Source organism: Octodon degus, unplaced genomic scaffold (assembly GCF_000260255.1).
Source record: "Octodon degus isolate 3935 unplaced genomic scaffold, OctDeg1.0 scaffold00034, whole genome shotgun sequence".
Lineage (NCBI taxonomy): Eukaryota > Metazoa > Chordata > Mammalia > Rodentia > Octodontidae > Octodon > Octodon degus.
Window position 1 is genome coordinate 14,266,063 of NW_004524610.1, and position 22,106 is coordinate 14,288,168.

The window sequence follows — 22,106 nt, forward strand, 5'->3', positions numbered from 1 at the left end:
ATCATTTTCCTTCTCCCTGAAAATTGTCCTTTAATGTCCTTGCTAGTGCACTGGCCAGGTGGTATGAATTCACTCAGCCTTTGTGTATCTGAAAAAGTCTCTCTTTCACCATCATTTTTGAAATACAGTATTTTGGGGGGTTAAGAATTTTAGGCTATGGGGCCGGGGAGATGGCTCAGTAGAATAAGCACTTTCTTGGCAAACGCAAGGGCCTGAGTTCTATCTGTTTATCAATAAAACATTGAAAAAAAAAAAAAAAAAATTAGGCTACCTGTGATTTTTTTCTCATAATGTATTAAAATGATATATTTTGTTTTGCCTTGCTTTTGATGAATTTATCTCTGGTCATATTTGTCATTTTTCCTTGGTGTAAAATATATCCTTTTTTTTTTTAAGTTTATTTTTTCCTTGTTTCTTCCCCCCCTCCCCCATTTTTTGTTCCTGGAACTCCTCAAGCATCTTAATATCAAAGGTTATAGTTTTAATTAAATTTCAAGCATTTTGGGCCATTATTTCCTAACATTTTCTTTCACCCTTTCTTCCACATTGTCCCCTAATTCAGGTGACTTCATGGGCCGGTGTTCCTATTTCTTGTCTCAGTTCCCTTGCCTTTCCTGCTGTATCTGTCATGCATTAGCCCTTGATGTTTGTCCTTGGCCCGTGCTGAGGGTGTCTCAGTTTTAGCCTGTCTCTACTCTTTTATCCATGTTCTGTGTATCACAGTAAATTCTCTTGCATATGCTATGCTTTTAAAAATCCTCTGATAACTGCCCATTATCTGTACCTGCAGTCAGACAACCCTTATCTGCAATCAGCCTTCATTGTGTGATAAAGTATCTGAGACAGAGAGCTTAAAGGAAGGGAAGACTTCAGGATGAAGGTGTTCTTGGGCTCACAGCCAGAGAGGGTTCAGTTCCTGGTTGCGTGGCCTTGTTGCTTTGGGCCTGGGGGCAGCACAGTACATCTTGGCAGCAGCACACGGTAGTGGTTGTTGCAAAACAAAGAAAGGAAAGACTGAGTCTGCCCAGTCCCACTGAGGACAGGCTCCTAGTGACCTAACGTTTCGCCCTTAGGCTGCACTCCTCAGGGGTTCCGCTGCCTCCCAACAGGGCCAGGAGCTGGAGACAGGGTCGCACACACGGCCTTGGGGGGCACTGACACTTAGGAAGCCATGGCACTGCCTGGTACTGGGCCTTCTCTCTCAGTCCACCCTCACCCACCCGTGGCTCTCTGAATTCTATCCCAATACTATGGAAGTTATTCCAGTTTTCCAAATATATTGTGCTTTTTCATGACCTATGCACAGCTTCTTGTCTTTCTGTGTCTCTAAAATCTCTCCACTCGGCACTCCTGTCCCAGTGCCTAGAAACTTATTCACTGAGCTGAAACTTATCCTCTCCCCCATTTCCAGTTCCGCTGGACTGAGTAGGTGTTAGTATAGCACTTATCCCATTGTGTCTTCAGTCATCATTCTTGGTCATCTTTCTAGATTCGCTTGGGTTTGGTCAGGGTGTATGTTTAATTCCTTTTTAAATAATTAGTTGAAGCTTATAACTGCTTCATAAAGTATCTTTAAATGGATGATTGGTATTTAGTAGGTATTGTGTGTATTATCTGAAAATAGCTCACATCTAGAATGCTACATTCTGAGAGACACATATGTTGTGGCTTCAGTGTTAGACATTTTTGATAGATTGTCTTTAATCCTTAAAACTTCAATGCAGGGGCCAGCAAGATTGCTCAGTGGGCTAACGTGCCTTCTTAGGCAGGCTTAGGCAAGCACAGGGACCGTGCTTAGATCCCTGGCACCACATGCTATGCCAGCCCCGCCTTCAGTCTGCCATTGAGTTCGGGTGTAGTGGCACATGCCTATACTCCCAGTGCTGTGGAGGTTGAAAGCAGGAGGATCACCACGAGTCCAAGCTGCATAGTGAGACTCTGTAACAACCAAATAAATTAAAAATTAATTAAAACAAAACCAGTGTAAAATGTACTGTTGTTCTAACGATGATCTACCTTGCTTTTGGTAAGCTTGTAGATGAGGCTGTGCATGTTAAAAAATGCCAGTGACGGTATATTCTTTCCTCTCCTATACATGTTAGGCATTTTTGTCACCTTGCTTTCACTATTTTGCAAGCTGTCCAGTGTGAAAAGACAGCATTCAGTGGTAAATACATAGGGTGCTGTTTGGTTTCTAATACAGGCTCAGAATTGGGCTGGGGAGATAGCTCGATGGTCTGAGCACCTGCCTGGCAAGCACAAAGACCCAGGTTCAGTCCCTGGTACCACATGCCATGTCAGGCCCTGAAACTGGGTGTGGTGGCACACACTGGTAAGCCCAGCACTGGGGAGGCTGAGACCGGAGAATCACTATGAGTCTGAACTGGGTAGCAAGGCCCTGTATCAAATAAATAAATAAATTTTTTTAAAAAATATATGTGCTCAGAATTGATGTTGCACATTGATAAAGAGAGCAGTCTCTTGTGGAGAGGGAAGAGCATCCCTAGCAAGGTACTGTGGCGACTTCTTGCTGGGTCTCTGACATGACCCTGAGAGCCACACTCAGGACGTGGGGGATGCACAGCACTGGCGGCCTCCGGAGCTTGTGCTGCAGGACTTCTTCCAGTGACACGTGGATGGCACCAGCTTCAGCAGGGCTTGCGGGCTGGCGGAAGGAAGTACAGACTTGGGACAGCCAGAACCAGCTGCTGCAAGAGCAGTGGCCTCAGGGCTCCTGGTCCTTTGTCACTGTGACAGCTTTGGCATTAGTTGCTTGGATGACACCCAGCCCACTCAGACTGCAGGTCACATGCAGCTGGGACCCACCACCCTTTTGTTCCCCTCAAGGCTTAGTCTTGATATTCAGGGCAGCTGTTCCCCACCCCCCACTCTCAATTTAAAAATGCTTGGACAGAGGGCTGCACAGTATGGTGATCCCAGACCCTGCGAGCAATTCTTTTGCACATATAGTAGCATCCTTTTTCTACTTGTTCCTTGCCGCTGAATGTAGGATTGAAACTCATCAAAGCACCCCTGGTTTTTACCCTTTTGAAATCAGTATTGTAAAGTGTTACTGTTTTACTTCCAGAATTCTCTGGTGGTTGTTGGTGGTGAGCCTGGGCACTAGCAAGAGGAAGGGATCTTTGTTTTCAGAAATGTTTTCTAGGACAAAGCTAAGACTCTGAGCAGCTAAGGGTCTTGGCACAGTCTCAGTTCAGTGTGTGCTGGAGGAGGATTCCTGGCCTATCCGTTGTCACAAGCACCTGAAGGTGGCGTGTAAGAAGCTGTGTGTACCCTGTGAAATTTGTGATAGCCACGGATCTGCATGTAGTGCTTTTTGTCCGGAAGATGGAAGAAAAGATAAACTTGGTTAAAAAAGAAAAGCTCTCTTCTCAAGAGGATGTAGCCATGTTTCTAGAACAGGAAGTGAGGGATCCTGAGATGGAAGACACTAAGGAAACCTTCTTTCAGATACCAAATGAGCTTTTTTTTTACATCTTAATAAAGAATTCTCTTGGTGGTTGCAGACGTGGAAAACTGGTAGCATTCAGAAATATCACAGTAATGATAGTTTTCCTGATTGGCTTGAAGGCTTCAATAATTACACAGAGGTACTTGTCTGAAGCTGCTATCAAAGCACAAAGACTGTTGATGGGGCCATCATTTTGAGGACTGTGGGTGACCTGGGCAGATTTCCTCCAAATGACTTTGCCTCCATGGGTCACATTGGTAATGACCCCCAAAGGTGTATGGGTAGGCATGAGAGATCCTTTTTCCTTCAATATTGGAAGGCAAAGGGGGCCTTCAGGTAGTCCAGAGGGGCTGGTTGTGTAGGCTTACTGAGTTATCAGTCAGTGCACTCCCCTCATCATCTTCAGATTTAGGTGGTTTTCTCACAAGCCAGCCTTACAAAGCAAAGCCACCTTCTTTCTCACGCCTTGTTTTTATTTTCTGTTTGAATAATTTTATTACTTCCGTTTTTTCCCTGGGCATAGCCCTTGGCAGGACTTCTGTTTCCCTGTGTGCTCTTTTCATTTTTGTTTAACTGCCTTGGAAAGTCCTTTCACTGGGATCTGCCCTCTGTTCAGCAGACAGACAGGGACAGTGGCCCATGGCTGTCCTTTTGTTTGCTGTTTCTCTCTTACATCTTGATCATCTTTTTCATTTATATTGTCTCAGCGTGGTGCCACTGACAATGGAGCTTAGCCTCTGGGCTAGTCATTTTTTAAATTTTTGGCTTTCTGAATGTCCCTGAATTTCTCTGTATTCCTTCTTCTCGTAGTAATCGAAACGATACCCGTAGCATTTTGGTGTGATTTGGGATATTAGCATCATGACATGGTGACAGCTGTGAGGCCCCTAGGTGCAGCCTCAGGTACAGAGACACTCTGTTTTCCTGTGAGAATTTTGATAGTTGGGGTCATACAAGTGACAGCTTTTAATGTTTTAATCTTCTAGCCCTCTCATTTTCATGTGGTTGTACTCTCTGGCATATTGTAATCCAGATTTCCCTTGCTCCCTTTTTAAAACAAATGCCTGTGATTTGTTCTTGTCAGGACAAATAAGCACCTCGCTGTTGATGGTGGCTGTGTCGCCAGCTGGTGTGGGTCCTTGGTTTGGTGATAGTGGATATTAAGCCTGAAATAGCGGTATGAATTTAATGGAAAGAGCTTTAATGAGGAGTAAGAGAAGGCGAAAAGGAGCATAGCTCTGCTGAAGAGACAGCCATTCCCTAACGACGCAAAGTAAGAGAAGATAGCAGCAGCCACGGCCACCAGTGGCTCAGAATGCCCCGCTCACCAGAGAAGGGAGACAGCTTGGTGGGGTGCTGTGGAGGGCTGGGCTCTGGCAGGCTGTTTTGAGTTGGGGTTGGTGGCCCAGGCAGAGTCCTTGTGGCTTAAGGGTGTGTCCCCATAAGACAAGTGTCTCTGCTGGGGACAGGCACAGCCTGTGGGGCCCTGTGGGAGTGCAAGGTGACATAGCCTTGGCCCTAGAGACTTCTGGGTATAGCTGAATGTCCCTGTAAATCTCCATCTCAATGTCCTTATTCTTTCAGGGCAGGTTAAGTTAGGCCTCATAAACCTTACTTGGCCAACTTTTAGGCAAATACTCCCTAAGTGACTAACATTCCTGTATGTAGAAGTAAGAAGGGATTGACCCAGAATTTTACAAAATGAAAGTCAAGCTTCATTCTACCTCTGGTTCCCTGTTGGACATCTGTAGAGCCCAGCAAAGTCATAGTTTTTAGAAAAAAAAAAATGCTTTTAGGTGTTTGGCTGCCTCTGAAGAAAACATAATTCATACATTTGAGGAGAAGCAGGTTAGGGACTCAAGAGTTCTCTGTTCCCATAAGGAGGGAGGAACTCCTGGAGCCCGTCACGTGACTCGGCTGACCTCTGGTTGGGTCAGCTCACACCCGGCACAACGGAGCCAAATGGATGCCGGCCGTAAATTATCCTAGAAAGTGGGAAATATTCTTGCTGCCACAAATCACTTGTTTTCTTTTTATGACCACCAAATGCTTATCTTTGCACTGAACTGATAGCAAAGCTCTTGGGTAATACAGAGCAAAGTCAGAAGTACAGAGCAGGAGTTAGGGTGCCAGCAGCTCTCCTATGCAGTTGCTTACTTGGACTGACCTTCTTTCTCTCCTTTTCCTCTACTTCCCTCTCTCTCTTTCTCTTCCTTCCTTCCTTCCTTCTTTCCTTTTTTTCTTACACAGAGTTTCACTGTGTAGTTCAGGCTGTCCTTGAACTCACTTTATAGCCCAGGCTGGCCTTAAACTTGCAGCAGTCCTCCTGCCTCAGCCTCCCATGTGCTAGGATTACAGGTGTACCCACTATGTCCAGCTTGGAATTTCTCACTTGAAGTTTGTTGGGAAGTTTCTTATGTTTTTTCCTTTAGGGACAATTGTGTACTTAGTGGATTTAAAAGATTTTCATACTTTTATTTTGTATTTTTAGTGTTCACATAAGAAATTGATCGAGGATATTTTAGAGAGATTTCCAGAATAATAATGTTGAAGACAAAGGTTAGTCTGTTGTTTATTAAATAGGTGTGACATACAGGTAAATAAAGAAAGAATATTTTTTATCAAGAGTTGGATACTCATATTGGGAATTTTTGTGTGTCCTTTTGTTGGAATATGAACAAAAGCCTTTGGTTGAGTGCTGTTGGTAATTAGGCGTCAGATAAAATGAATGTGGTCATTTGTCTTAGAGATTCTGTGAGGAGCAGAGGCCCTCATGGAAGTGGTAGGTGGAAGAAAAATACATCATAATTTTAATCTGAAACTGCTTCTCTCTAATGAAGTTCAATTAAGTTTGCTAAACATGGGAACACAAAAAAGCAGATTCTTGCTGGTGCAGAGGTGCACCAGGCATTCTTGCAGGACTCTGTAATCACGTTTTCCTAGCATCTCTTCCCTGGACTCACTTTAACAAATTAAGGACGGTTTGCAGAAATCCTCCTAAGAAACTGGAGCCCAGGACAGAGCTGAAAGATTCAACTACAAGCATATTTAATTTTTGATCACTGAGCTAGATAATTAGTTCTTGTAGGTGGTATCTGTCCCTTGCATCTTAAACTTCGTCATACTGACCCGGTTCATTGAACTAGATGCACAATGTACATACAGATATTTGAATTATTCTGAAATTCTCTTTTCTTGTTTGAAACAGTATGAAATTTAAATTTCTGGCTATAGTGTGCTATTTTTATGGGAGGCTAGAAACATTTAAAAATGTTGCTACTGTTTTCAAAGATTTCAGTCAACAATTTACTTGACTAGCAAATATTTCTTGAGCTCTTTTTGTGACTAATACATTGTCCATCTGTTGGCAGAAAGGAAGAGCAGGGAGAAGCCTGAGGCACAGTTGCTGTAGCAGGACAGACACCAGATCACGAGTTGTTGAACGTTACAATGCAGCAAGTACCTTAATAGGTAGTGCTCATCGTTTGTAAATGAGTTAATGCAGCAAGCCTGGATTGCTCCACCTCCTGTTGTATCCCTATAGGCTGGAAGAGTTGCAAGCACATAGTGGATTCTTGGTGCACTCTTTTGGAATGGGTGGCCCGGTGGCCACATACTGCACATTCAGTTAGAGTAGTGGGACTGTAAGGGAGGCGCTCCACTTCTGGTGAGGCCACTCAGGGAAGGCTTCCTGGAGCAGGTGGGATTCTCACTGGGGAGAGAAAGGAAGAGCCATCACGTAAGAGGCAATGTTGCAGAGTCTTCTGGAGACAAATTGGAAGTTAGCAAGGTGCAGCAGTGGTGGGCTCTTAAGGAAGATGTCGAGCCAGGCTTATTTCTCTTTTGAATGAAGAGTGAAAGGGATATTTTAGAAAAATTAATCTAAGGGAATTATGTCAGAAGCATTGAAGAAGGGGACATCAGAAGCGAGACTGACGGCTTAATAGTCACAGAGTGAGTTGGTGAAGGAAAGGAAGGCGTTCAAGATGGCAATGAGCTTGAGCTTTGTTGACCGCATAATAGTAAAAACACAGACAGAAATAAGACAGAAGGAAGAGTAGCATTTTGGGGACGATTTTTCATTTCAAATCTCCCCTTGTCTGTAGTAACAAGCCATTCACTGTGGACTGGTAGAAATCACATAAACACATAATACTGGACTGAAGAGAGGTCTTGAGGGTTGAGTTTTTAATTAGAGTCAAATGCAACCTTGTTATTTTGCCAAGGAGAAAGGTGAGTAGGTTCTAGAGTAGCCCCCGTGTTGCCTAGACACAGTAGAGTGGCAGCTGTGGAGCCATTTACAGTGTTTTAAAAGCTACTTAAATAGTACTTCTTCATTTACATGCTTTTTCCCATTTTAAATTTGAAGAGCCATTTATACAAATAGTTGCAAGTGTCATCTGTGTCACATAAGCTACATTGTGAGATTGAGGTAAACACCTATAAGTAACAGGCAGTGCACTTGTTCATTCATACGAATGAACACAACCTGAACTTGCCCCCCGAAGTAGTATCAGGAGTGATATTTTTGTCTGCCTTCTCATAATATCTTCACATATTGTGGTGCGTAGGGTCTGTGAGTTGAAGTTTACTCTTAATTCTAAACACTACAGATCTTCTTAGACTCCTGGTCATGGGTCTAGGAGGCTGTCTCTTGTCAGCCTCTCTCTATGGGTCTTACCCCATCCTTGCTTTTCCATAGCTGCCTCTAAGAAGGGTGGGATGGTATAAGCAGAATGGTTCTCAAGTGTGCATTACAGACAAGCGATAGGGACAATGGGGAGTCGGGTCTTGCTGTTGGTGTATCTGCTTTTGGTCTTCAATTCCTGCTGTGTGTGAGGATAGAGGAAAGTGTCCGGCTTCCAGTTCACACCCCTTGGGCCTGCTTGCTCCACCCTTCGACTTGCAGTTGCCATCCTTGGTCTTGTGGAGCTCATGGGTGGTCTCCCACAGGGTTCTGATGTGAGTGTGTGTGAATTTAATGACCTCTTTGCCTCTAATCATCTACCTTTCTGGGCCCACAACTCAATGCAGGGAGGCAGGGTGCTGTGTGGACACGGGGAAGAACCCCTCATTTCCTTTCCTTGGTGCAGGGGGAAACAAGAGTGGCTGGGAATGAGTAGTAGGCACATGAGTCAGAACCTGCACCTTCATAGCAACAGGCATTGTGAGCTGCAGTACATAGACATGGCCCACCACTAGCAGGGAAGCAAAGTGCCCATGAAATAGTCACATCAGGTAATTTGCCATCACAATCCAAACTCTTCCTTGAAGCATTTCCTGTTCCTCTACTGCAGTGGTAGCACCAAAATGAAGTGTTAGTTCTCCAAATTTATTTTATCCTACTTGCTGGCGGTAGTAGCTTTAACTTTGTAGCTGTCTTCAAGAGAGTGCTGAGAGTTTAACAACAACCCATCTGTAGGCTGAATCTTTGAAAATTTTGTGATCCTGAGTGATGAGATGGTAGCTAAACCTTGGTTACCTCCTCTGGGGCCTTGGGAGGGAGAAGGAAACTGGGGGTCCCAGGCACATTGACAAGGTGAGGCCCAGAGCGCTAGACGCATGCACGGCAGTAGTAGCAATACGCCCTGGTTGAGACACAAACAAAACCTCCATGTAGAAATGGGAAACTTCTGGCATTGCTAGCTTGGCTGTTACTTTCAGCTTGGGACTAATGAACTACAGTGCAGCCTGCGGTCTGTGGGAATAGGAGGCAGGTTCCTGCTTCTGCACATGCCGTATGAACAGTTGCCCACTTTGCTTGGAGCCAAGGATCTAATTTGCCAGGCTGAAGGACACTTGCTCTTTTAAGCTAACAGAACCATCTGGCCCCTGCATGCTGGAGCTGCTATGGGATTCCAGCTCAGTGACCTCTCTTCTCTGTTGTGGAATGTAGGTGACAAGAATGGCGGGGAGCCGGATGATGCTGAGCTAGTGAGACTGAGTAAGAGGCTGGTGGAGAGTGCAGTGCTCAAGGCTGTGCAGCAGTACCTGGAGGAAACCCAGAGCAAGAAGCAGCCTGGGGATGGGAGCTCTGGGAAGGCGGAAGAGGCTGATCGCAGTGGCAGCGACGTTGGTAACAACAGGAAATGAGCCAGGACCGGTCCCCCTGCTCTGTGGAGTGCCCCTCCTCCCCTCTGCTAAGCCTGGACGCTGGCTTGCCGTGTGCTATTGAAATGTCTCTTGTCCCATCCGAGGAGACAGCCTAACGCTCGTGACCACCGATGATGATGTGTTTGCATTTCTGAAACACAACAGAAGTGAAGCAGAGTGCTTGGGACTAGCAGAGGACGTTCATGGAAGAAGAATGGGCCCAGTTTTTCTTGCCCTCAGCTGTGAACAGGAAGGGAGGGGACTTGGGTTCCACCTGCCTCCTGGACCGGGCGGCTGGGAGAGGCCCGGCCACAGGTGCAGCACTGCCAGTTCTGTTATGTAGGGCATTCGGCTACTTTACCTGAGGCCAAACTCACACACAGCTATCAAGTGCAGAGTTTAATGATCACTGTCAAAATTATCTTCCGTCTGTAATGTCTGTTTGTCCTCTACGTGTTGTCGCTATGCACTGATCTTCATTTCCAGTATTTTATGTTTTATGTAAATGATATATTTTTGGCAAAATGCAACCTTTTCTATAAAATGTGGGCAACATTTTAAAGGTTTTTTTTTAAACCTCATTTTGATAAATCAGTGTACTGTGTTTAATGTTTTTCATTGACATTTGTACTTTAAATGTGTTATATAAATTTTTCCCCCTAGGCAAGAAACCTATTGGACCCCAAGACTTAATTAATGAAGTTTTGCAGCGAGAACGGATCAGTCTGAAGTCCAAAGTGAAACAGATAAAGGAACTTTTATTAATGCCTGAGATTCAGGCCAAAATTAGGAAGGAGCTCTTTGAAGGAAGACTGGTTAATAACAGGAGTCAAGCAGATGACGTTGATTTCAGCACAACTTCGACATAAACCTTTCCTTGCTATTGTGGTAGCATAGCTTATAAAATCTCTTCAGCTTGTTAAATAGCTTGTTGGTAAACACCGAAGTGTTCTGATACTTTGTATGTAACAGCGAACCAATATTGGGTGAGGAATTAGTAATTTCTTGCCAAAGAAAACTGATTTTGCCCCATTATTTTCTAAGCTGATCTTCTGTTTCAGGGTGTTTGTTTCTGAAATAATGAAGTCATTTTAGAGAAATGACTTTTTAATGAGCTGTTGTGAGATGTTCACCAGGTCCTTGCAGATAAAAGCAGTGTGAAAAATCATCTGCAGCCAAAATAAAACCAACAACAGTATTTTAAATGTCACTTGCCTCCTGTTGACAAGTGTTTCTAAATCAAAAGAAACATCGTCCAGGTGTGTCTACATGTAGTGTGACTTTTAATGAGAATTTGAATGTTTTTGGACATTAGTACTTGAATGAACATTTATAAATGTAATAATTGCAATCACTGGTTAAGAATGTTTTATAATACCCATGTGTATTATTTTTCACTGATCAAAATGTAGTTTGCCTTGTCATTTCTTATTGAATAAATGTTTAGGAGTTTTATTTTCTACTTTTCTGAAGATAAGCCTAGATCTTACTGTATCCTTGTAATTTGAATTCGTTTGCACTGATTCTTTTTTTTTTTTTTTTTTTCCGTGGAACTGGGGATTAGAACTCAGGCCCTTGCACTTGCCAGGCAAGCGCTTATTCAACTGAGCTATCTCTCTGGCCCCTGCGCTGATTCATTTTAAAGAGCATTCTTGAAAACTTTCTTCCCAGGTGATGATTATGAGTAACGGCTGTTTCTGTAGTCACTATGAAATTGCTGCTGCTGATAGATCATGACGGGGGGGAAATGATTGGAGATCAAATGTGTAATCATTCAAATATAAAATCCAGTTTTGCTCATGGATTTTAGCTATTTTTTCACGAGTAAATTATACTACATTTATTTATAAATGAGTTTATGCATTTTCATGCCTCTTAATAAATGTTTTGTTTTCCCTTGTTGCCTTTCCTCTTTTTCTCATTCTTGGGAGTTGTCGGAGCTGGGGAGATAGCTTGGTGGCATATGCGGGTGCCGGGAAGTTAGCGGGTGCACATTGATAACCGTAAATCAGGAATGGAAGCGCTGATGGTGTCAGTGTTTTTTCCCTTTTATGCTCCTATTTTTCCTGGGTTAGAGCAAAACAAATCATAATTCCTGTTTTTAAGTCCCTGCCAAGGCCCAGGCCGCGTACCATGTGATTTGGGTTCTTGGTTAAATTTCTGCCCTTGAGTAGCCCTGTTAGGAAGTAATTAGTACTTTACAAATTCAGAAACTGGAACTTTGTGGTTAAATGGCCCACGGTCATAAAGGTAATGAAAGACAGGGCTGAATTTAAACTTAGACCAATTCTACTTCAAAGCGGATACTTTCCCCAGTGCAGCACTTCCTGTCTCCACCAAGCACATCAGCTCAAATTGAGGTTGTATAACAAAGGCAGAGCCACTTTCTTTTGATTAAAGTAGCTTCCTTGCAGCCCTTCTTCTGTGACTAGAGGTAAGCGCAGTCAGCCAGGATGGCAGAACTGGACCGCAGAAGCCAGACATACAATGGAAGGATTGAGGAGGATTCTGTCCTTATCAGTGATGTCTCCATGCAAGCAGGTTTACAGAAACAGTTGAAGCAATGAAATAAATATCCTTTGTTTCCCACTTTTAAAATCTTGTAAGACATTAAATCTAGGTGTGGGATCTGAAATTTTCAAAGTGACTTTATTCCTGCTCATCAAAATGACAGAATAGGGGGCCGGGGAGATGGCTCAGTAGAATAAGCGCTTGCCTGGCAAGTGCAGGGGCTGCAAAAAAAAAAAAAAAAGAAAGAAAGAAAAGAAAAGAAAAAAGTGTAAATAGTCCAAAATGACAGAATAGGGCTGGCCAGATAACTCAGTGGACTAAAGCGCCTGCTTAGGCAAACATAACAACCAGGGGTTCAATCCCTGGCAAGCCTTGCTGGCCCCACCCCCAGGGTGTGCTGAGATGGAGATTGAGACTGGGTGTGGTGGTGCGTGCCTGTAATCCTAGCACTTGGGAGGCTGGAAACAGAAAGATCACTACAAGTCCGATCTGTGCAGTGAGACCCTGTACACCCAGGACGAAATACGTTTAAAAAAAAAAAAAAAAAGACAAATAATTGACATTTGGGTTTCCTGTACACAGCATGTTGTTCCCTTGGTTGGTACAGATGTGGTGTCACCTATAACAGTTTTATCTCACATGGTGACAGCTCCATCCTGGACCAGCCAGGTCCTCTCAGCCTGGGTCCACTGCTGAACTTTGATTTTGAGCAAGCCAGCGCAGGTCTGTGAGCCTCACTTCCCAGTCTGTGCTTAGGAAGAGTTCAGCTAGGTCATTTCAAGGACCCTAAGCAGGGCTCTTTAGGGCCGTGCTACAGTGCCTGTCACTCTGCCACCATATCACCTAGCTGGACTCACTGTCCCATCTGTCCACGGAGGCTTAGACTTCTGGAAGATTCTACGTTCACTTGTGCTGATCGCCTGCTTCAGGTAGTGACAGCTCGGTGGCACATGTGTGTGTAACCAGATGTCAACATTTTGGGGATCAACCACTGAAGAACGGTTGTATGTGAATAGAGTACAGCAAAAACAGTATTTTCAACCAAAGGAGAAGCTTATTCCACCTTTGACCTGGTGTCTGTTATGGTTTTTGCCTAGATGTCCCCCCAAAGCCTCAGGTGATCATAGGTGGGGATTTTTCAGAGATGGTTGGATCTACAGTGTGTGATGCTGGAATTGATTCTTGGTGCAATGCGAGGCTGTAGGACACTAGGATTAAGGGTGTGAGTGCCACCTACCCTGCATAGCCTGGATAAGACAGAGCAGATAGAAAGAGCTGTGGCGGTCCTTTGTTGCTTTACTGCCTTCTTCCCACCATGAGCATTTCCTCTGCAGTGCCTGTCTGTCGTGCCACCCTGCCTTGGAGCCAGCCGATTATGGATTGAAGCTTCAACAGACTATGAGCTAAATACCTTTGCTCCCTTAATTTTTAGTGTTGGATATTTTGTCCAGCAATGAGAAAAGTTACCAGGACAATCCCAGTTATATAATCTTAGTTTGTGTCCTGTTCTCAGCACAGGCTGTAGCTCCTTGAGATAAAAGAGATTAGTATTCCTCATCTTTAATGCTTGGAATTAGAAGTGTGTCAAAGTCCAGATGCTTTCATATTTGGGGACATTTGAGAACTCTTAAGTAGAAAACCCAGGCTCAAACATAAAATTTATTTATTTCCTCTGCATTTTAAGCACATAGCATGAAGGTAATTTTTTTTTTGGCAGAACCAGGGATTGAACTCAGATTCTTGCACTTGCCAGGCAAGCGCTTATCCTACTGAGCTATCTCCCCAGCCCCATGAAGGTAATTTTATAGAATATTTTAATGTGCCTGCATTTTGTACATGCCCTGTCAAGTGAAGTTAAGTGTGAATTTTCTGCTTGTGGTGTCAAATCAAAAGTTTTGAATCTTGGAGAATTTAAGATTTTGGGTTTTTACATTTGAGACACTCGGTCTGTATTACATTTATATCTAGAGCGTACTTAAGGATTCAAATTATTCACTGAATGACTGTTTGCTTTATTTTATGTGGCCACTTTTCATTCATTCTGAATTTCTAGGCAAGAACTACATTTTTTTTTTTTATTTCTTAATCCATTGTGATCAGATAGGGGCCTGTGTAACGATTATTATAATCAATATTATTTGTGTGTTTTCTGATAACTTATGGAAGCTGAAAATGTTGATCAAAAAATGGAATAGTGATTATTAGAATTTTTGTAGAGTATGAAGGTGTGGGAAAAGGTGTGCTGGATTTGATCAGTGCAGACTGTATCCATTTGAGGCAGTATCACATTGAAATCCAGTTAACATGTACAGTCAGCCACTGTTATAAAAACTTTTTTAAAGAATAAAAAAGTATAAGTCAAAGGGGAAAAAACCCCGCACAAAACAAATTCTTCACTGAAACCCCTAAATGGGGAGCCTGCCAGGCACCCCGTGTTCTCATAAGGTGGCGGTGGAAGCAGCCTAACCGCATTTCAAGCCCAGCACAGTACGTCTGCGCTCAGACCCAGATGCTTCGGCCGGCTGCTGTGCATGCAAAAAATTTTGAATCTGCTTCATTATACAATCAGTGACAATAAGCCTGTGGCTTCTCCAGACAAAGTGATGAATAGATAACCAGGTGTCATCTAGTGTTTTCAACACTTTGGATTACCTCCTGGAATAATTTTATCTTTAAACAATTTATGAATGATTCTTGAATTCCAACTTTCCCAGGTAGATAAAATTAATCTAAAAAATTAAGAAGTGCAGGCTTCTAAAAAAAAAAAAAAAAAAGTATGGGGCCAGAGAAATATCTCAGGGACCAAAGCAGGGACCTAAGCTAGGCAAGCTTAGGCGAGTGCAGGGACCACGGTTCCATTCCCAGCCACTCGTGCCATACAAGCCCCCTCCCCCGGGCATGCTGAGCTGGCAGCTGAGTCCCGGCATAATGACACACATCTATAATCCCGGGGCTGGGGAGGCTGAAGACAGGAGGATTACCATGAGTCCAAGCTGTGTGATGAGATCCTACGACAACCAAATACATTAAAAAAAAAACCCAAAAAACAGGTCCCGGCATGGGTTTTATAACAACACATATGCTAAGAAGACAAACCTCAGATTACTTAGTTTATGATAAGAATGAGTATTAGAGAGCTGGGGAGATAGCTCAGTAGAATAAGTGCTTGCCTGGCAAGTGAACGGGCTTGAGTTCAGTCCCTGGTACCGCCAAAAAAATTTTAAAAAAAGAGTATTAGCACAGGTCACTCACAGTCGGTGAATTTAAAAATGATTCCTTCTGGGCTCACGGTACTGGGGATAAGAAGACTCATTTATAAGGTCATCTGAGAGCTTGTGAAGACAGGTGCTATTGTCATCTACACCATGATATTCTCAGAGCCACTCATTCATACTCAGTGACTACAACTGACAAATCCAGGAGATTTGGGGCGATCTCAAAATGAATACTGCAATATTTACTCCTCTATGTAGGCCATCGTTAATTACTTATTGGAAAATCATTAAATTCTGTTAAAACAAAATAGCAAAGATAAGAGCAATAAAATGGAGAAACTAATTTATTGATTCCAGTAAACCTCTTAATTTCTTTTTAATGATTCAGATTATTTCTGAAAAGCTATCATGTAACACTGCTCTATAATTTACATGTTAAAATAAAAGTGACAAATTCCTCAGAAAAATGACACAGTCCTGCTGCAGAATAGCTGATGCAAGCAGTTGTATGGTAGGTGCTTACTCTTGTTCTTTTCTAACCATTTTGCAAATTGACCCAGTGCTGCACATTATTCCCTGTGGTCCCTGCAAAAACCACCAGGTCTGTGAATCAAAGGGTGCTGTAGTTTCTTCATTGATTTTTTTTTCCTAACCACATGTATTTTATCTTACCCATAATTTCACAAAGCCTTTTGAATATACTCATGTAGGATGATATAGAAAGTTCTGAGTGGTGAGAGGAGCAAATGACAATCTTTACAGCTGGACAGACACAACAGGGCAGAGGAGAAAAAGCCAAGTGATGCCTAGGCACCAAGCCAGAGAGGCATGTGACTCTTCCATGTGCCTGCCTGTCACAGGTGATGTTGTCATTGTGGTAGAAAAAATAGCATGAATAGGCAACAGCGGGGCAAAACCAAGTATTTTCTTACAAGATTCTGGAAGACAAATTTGGAAGCAGGTTTTGACAAGTCCATGTGGAAAGTGGTTTTAGGACTCATGGCTTTAGAGAGCTTAGTGTGTCTAACTCTGTCACTGCCCTGCGTCTTTTGAACACCTTTCCCATGTTTGCTCAGCTTCCTACCTTGTGTGCTTCCTACCTTCCTACCTTCTCTTGACAGAGGCCTGAAATCCACCGTTTCCGTGTCATGGAGCTTCAGCTGTGGGACCTGGGCTCTACCAAGAAGGAAGGGAACCTTCGGGACCGTCCTGCTCTGTCCATCCCGCTGAGGCCGGTGGCGAGAGGCTCGGCTCTAAGAAGCACTTATGATACATTCAAAAAAGAAAAAAGAAAAAAATGGAATATACAAGAGAGAATGAGTATTTCAGGTTAAGCATGGATCATAAGTGGTTTTGACTTCCTTTTTAAAGAGAAATTACCAGTTTTTGGTGTGCTCAGAATTTCTTTCATGCCCATGTTAAAATATCTATAGTTTATTTCTTCCATAATGAAGTATTAAAAAAAAAACAGTGAGTGGCTCAAACCTTATGAGAAGGAAACAATATAATTAAAGGTGTTTAGGCCTCGAGCAGAATGGATTGTTGTTCCCAATTCTCTGTCTTTGCAGCATCCTTTTCCATTTGACTGCCTTTCACAGGTGACCACAGTTGACCCCACTGAAGGCAGAAGGTACTTCTCTGTCCTACTGATGTTCAGCCTGACCATAGGACTTGCTTGGGCCCATGGGATGCTACTGGGTGTGAAGCAAGGAAAGGCTTGGCAACGCAGAGACCTGGAGCCAATCCCAACCGAGCCTGCAGCCTGGAGCCAAGCCTTGCCATACGCAGCTGCGGCTGGTTTTTGTGCAGTGTTGTTCGGCGCAAGCTGTCTAGTGCTAGGCCTCTAAAGCGAACTTAAGCACAACAGCAGACTTCAGCAATGTGCTTTAAGAAAAGGCCGTTGCATTCAAAGTGTATATACCATATTTTGTGGCTACATAAATCCAGCTTTATACAATATAATATTTTTATTTTAAAATAACCCACATGGTTATACCTGTGCAAAGAAAAAAATACTATTTTGTCAACAATACTACCAGTTTATTGAGTGTCAAGCCAACAAAAATATCTCTACTGGCCTTCCCAGTGCAATCCCTCACTCCTCAAATACGAGCTCCAGGAACTGTTCCAAGCTTAAGTTGTGAAGCCAAATCTTGGTTCTGCCTCACATCACTTGGGGGAGGGTTTTAACCCTTCTCAGTTTATTTCCTAGGGCACATGTGAGGTTTGAATAAAATAATGCAACTGCCTAGAACAAAACGTGGTACACAGTGCTCAGTAAATGATAGTCACTGTTTTCATTGTCACCGCATGAGAATCAACAGTTGGGGCTGGGTGACGGTGAACATCGCAAAGGGGAGACAAGTGGTTGGACAGGCCATGGGGTGTGGGTGGGTGTGGTGACCGCACAGCATGCGGGTCCCCGTCAGGCAGTTTGGGGAAGTGTTCTGGAGGCCGTGATCGCAGGCGAGGGTGCAGCAGGCAGGTAGAAGCCGTGGAAGGACACGGAGGTGTAGGCAAAGGCACAGAAACCGGAAATGCCAGTGCGATCGGAAAGATGTGAGCGGCCTGGCTCGTGTTTCTGTGGGCTGCTTTTCCTCTGCCGTCCCTAGCCCGGCTGCTGGCAGGCACGAAGGGGCCTCTCCCCAGCTGTCCTGCAGCCACCTGTGCCTGTGCCTGCGCCCTTGCTCAGGACAGCACGCATTCCTGTCCCCCGTTGGGTCGATCTGTACCCTGTGCGTGGCATACGTTCCCCAGCTCAGCCACGAGCTCCAGGAGAGCAGGCACCGTGCCTGTGTGGCCCGGTGCTCAGCCTGCAGGGTCCAGCGCAGTGCCGAGCACAGGCTTGAGCCCAACACGTTTGCTGGAAGGTGAGAAAGGGACCAAACTCCCTGTCTCACATCCTGGACAAGTCTCCGAGGTCTTGATACCCTGCTTCCAAGGAACAATGTGACCAGTCCCAGGTGAACAGTGCTGGTTTCTGAGTTATGGGATGACAGGTGAGTTCACTTTTTAAGTTGTGCATTTTCAAAGTGTCATTCAAAATATATATTATAAAGGAAATCACAAATGCTATTTCAAAATAGAATGCATTTATTCAGATATTACTTAATTCATTGCCTCTTGGCCAGAAGTACTTACCACGTGAAGACCATGTTACTCAGAAATAAAGTCCACTCTTTCATCAAACATTTTCTGTGGGCCTGCTGTTGGGGTTAGTGCTTTGTGTGCAGAAGAGCCATCGGCTGGGGTGCTGCAGTAGCAAATCAGGGAGGTATATTGATTTTTTTTATATAATCTCTTTCCCCACCATCTGTTTTATTTTAGATGAGACCTCATCTTCAGTGGTGGCAGGCAAATCAAAGTGCAAAGAGAAGCAAGCAAGGCCGATTTTCATCTCTTTGGGCTCTCGAGCTCCCCGGTTCCCTTCTTGCTATAGCACATGCAACAAGCAATCTTGGCAATGCAACAAGAGGTCGGAATGGGGCTCTGTCTGCTGGTATTTCCATGTGAGCTTCAGTGAGCTGGATAAGGTGTGGGGACAGAGCCATCTCCATAGTCATAGAGCAAGGGAATGACACTGAAGAACACAAGCAGGAGGTAAAAGACTGTCGTGAGGAGGAGGCATTGAGCAGGTTGTCCTTGCACCCGACGCTCTCCCCGGGTGGGTGGGCATGGGGGGCATCTCCCAAGAACTGCAGTGGTTCTCTAAGAGCCCCCCTCAAACCGCTGCCCTGAGAGACTTGGCCACAACGCACTGTGGCTTCCAGCAGCCTAGGGCTGTGTCTCCACGATGCTCCCACCTCCTTGATTTCCTGTCTGGGAAAGGTTATGTCCTGCCTAATGAATTTACTACTGGTTCCAGCCAAAACTGAGTCCAGATTCTTTGTCCCTTCTCAGAGCATTCATTCATAGAACTGTAAACCGTTCCCCTGCTCCGTAAGATGTGTAGATCTCTCCTACAACTCCGACTACATTTCTGATGATTGGAAAGCCATTCTTGTGACATGTAATCATTAGTAAGGGTAGGACTTCTTTCTCTTGCTCTTTTTGACAGTGTAGGAACCTAGCCTCTGTAAAAGCCAGTTAGGGCACATAGATGGCTAGTTTGCTCTGGAAACCTGCTTACTTGCTTCTGGTAATTTCCCTCCCATGACTTGGGTGTTTTTATGCTTGGATTGAAAGGTACACAGAGAAATATGACTGGACATAGGGAAGGATTTTCTAATTGCAATAAACCAGGGGATTTAGTCGGGGCCTTTTGCTGAGATTCTCCTCAGCGTCCCCAAGTTTTGGAGACTGAAGTGTTCCTTTCCTCTGGCTATGGAAGGGTATCTCGAATGAGGATCTTATGATGTACTTTGGAGGAAAGTCAGAGTATTCTTTTGTGGTCTGCTTCTGGGACAAAGCATGGGAGAAGGTCAGAGAGTCCTTCCTGCTTCAGTGGTTTTGTCAAATGCCAAGATGCCATGTTTGGGGATTGCATGTTTCCCATTTTCTGTTTTTCTCACACTTTGGCTAGCTTTACTTGACCCTGCCCCTCCCCCCACTTGCCTCATGGGGCATCCAGAGGACTCACTGGGGAAGCTCAAGCTCCATTTCCAGTGTTGGGGCAGAGGACTAATACCTGTGGCCTTGTAGGCAGCCAAAGCAGACCCCACTGGTGGCCACACCACACCTGGAAGATCTGGAAGGAGAGTAAATTGGCTCCTCGGTGGCTGCTGCAGTACAGGACAGCCTTTCTGCAGCCTGGGTAAACATGGCTCCCCACTGGGCTTGCAGTAGGTGACAAAGGGCAGAACAGGCCTCAGCTAAAAGGAGTGCAAAACTTGGGAAGGCGATTGGGACCACTTGGAGCAGAGTTGCATCTCTGGGGTTGGGGTGGAGCTTTTGGGAGCTGAGGAAGAAATAACTCAAAGGAGGCTGGCCATCATTGGTCTTCTCGCTGTGGAATTCCAGTGGGAAATGAGTCAGCCTGAGAATGGCAAGCTGCCTAGCCAAGGTTGCCCTTGTGCCCTGTCCTCTCCAAGCCTAAGTGTCCACGGGCAGTGGGCCAGGGAGATGCTCAGGCAGAGAGTCATGGAGGAGGTAGGAGAGGGACAGGGCTGGAGGACCACACCCACTTTCTCCACTGGACACTTGTGGCTGAAGCAGCCCCAGCGAGATAAGGAAGGAATTGAGCATCAGGGGGAGTCTTTTCTATCATAGGACGGGGTATCCTAAAGGCCAAAAATGGTAGAATGTGTGGCTTTAGTGACTATATAGTACATGTATAATGCAAAGGAGATAACAAAAAAATCCAAAGGACTAGCTGACTTTTTATCTTGGTGAAGACTGCCAACTGAGAATAAGGCTTAAAAGGGACAGAGGAAATCAAAACAAAGCTGTGTTTGGATAATATCATAAGACCTGTTTATTCAACAAACTGGTCATAGCAAGATGCCTTGACTGGATAGGCTCCTATTGTCTCTGCCCAGTGCACATAACCCTATGGGAGATGGGCCAGGGAGGACCTGGTACCTGGGTGCTATGGAATGGGAGGCCCATGCTCACTGTGCCTCTTCTGATTTCGTCTGAGAAATTAGATGGGGGATGCTTTTCTCTTTCACTCACATCCACACTCACTGAAGTTTGAGGAAACAAAGTGGAGAGAGCCTTTGTTTCATTGCTCAGGGAAGTGCCAGAGAAATGTTGCTCCAGGATAGAAGTGACCCTTGCTGCTGCCCTGGTTGTCAATGATAAGAGTAGACATCACAGTGGGGCTCATGAGAGCTTGACATGGTAGATGACTGCCTGTGTCCTTACTGCCCAATGAGTATTTCTGAGCACTGAATGCCAACCTCTCAATCAATCTCAGTTGACTCAGAATGGGGAAAAATAATGGTTCTGATAAAAGATTGAATCAGCAAAAATCATACTATAAAGACATGAACATCTCTAATACTAGTCTCTATAGCTACCAGGGTCACATTTAAGACCATACAGCAAGAAAATAAAAATAAAACAAAGTATGTCTTACCTTCCTTGTTGCTAAGAAAAAATACTGCACACCCAAAGTTAAAGGAGGAAAGGGTTATTTCGTCTCACAGTTTCTAGAGGTTTCAGTCCATGTTGGCTGGCTCTGAGGCGGGCAGCTTAGCACAGGGGCATTGCAGAGGAGAAACAGTTCATGGTATGGCAGGCAGAAGGCTGTGAGCAGCAAGCAGCAAAGCAGCATCCTGCCTTTCATGCCATCCAGGATGCAGCCTTTTGAGTGATGCCACCAAGAACTATGCTAATTGCAATTAGTGGACTAATTTAGTACTATGTACCCTTGGCCCAGATAGATATGCCCTAGGTAGAAGAAAAGCCCCACCTATGAACATGTGAAGCTCTGGGGGGAAAGACCTAGATACAAGCTAGTTTTTCCAAACATCCAAAAATCCTTGGTGAAAAACGCTAAGACATTTCCTGAAAGGTGAGTTTCTCCTCAGATGCTTCATGTTGAAGACTTGTTATTGGCACAAGATTTGTAAGATTTAAGGGAGAAATAGTGCAGACCTTCCTTGTGTTAGCTTTCTGTTGCAGTTACAAAATACCTAAGAAAATCGACTTGAAGGAGGAAGGTTTGCGTTACAGTGTCATGGCTGGTGGCGCCATGGCTTTTGGGCTTGCTGAGGGGAGTAGGGAGCACATGGGCTGGCAGAGCTGCTGCCTTCAGCATTGTGGCTTGGAAGGCAGGAGAGAGAGACAGAGACAGAGAAACAGAGAGAGAGAGAGAGAGAGAGAGAGAGAGAGAGAGAGAGAGAGAGACAGACAGACAGACAGACAGACAG

General features: G+C 44.4%; 1 protein-coding gene across 5 annotated transcripts in view; it reads left to right on the forward strand.

Annotated features, from left to right (window-relative positions):
* Positions 1-11,466, forward strand: part of Akap7 (A-kinase anchoring protein 7) — a 144,632-nt gene extending 133,166 nt beyond the window's left edge. For 3 of the 5 annotated variants that reach the window (XM_023714279.1, XM_004630262.2, XM_004630263.2), the window contains one exon: positions 9,369-10,321. In XM_023714279.1, the coding sequence (XP_023570047.1) occupies positions 9,369-9,565 (197 nt within the window). In that variant the 3' untranslated portion in view covers positions 9,566-10,321. Of the gene's footprint in view, positions 1-9,368 lie in introns of all 5 variants that reach the window. The other 2 variants (XM_023714277.1, XM_023714278.1) reach the window with 1 other exon arrangement.
* The last annotated feature ends 10,640 nt before the right edge of the window (positions 11,467-22,106 follow it).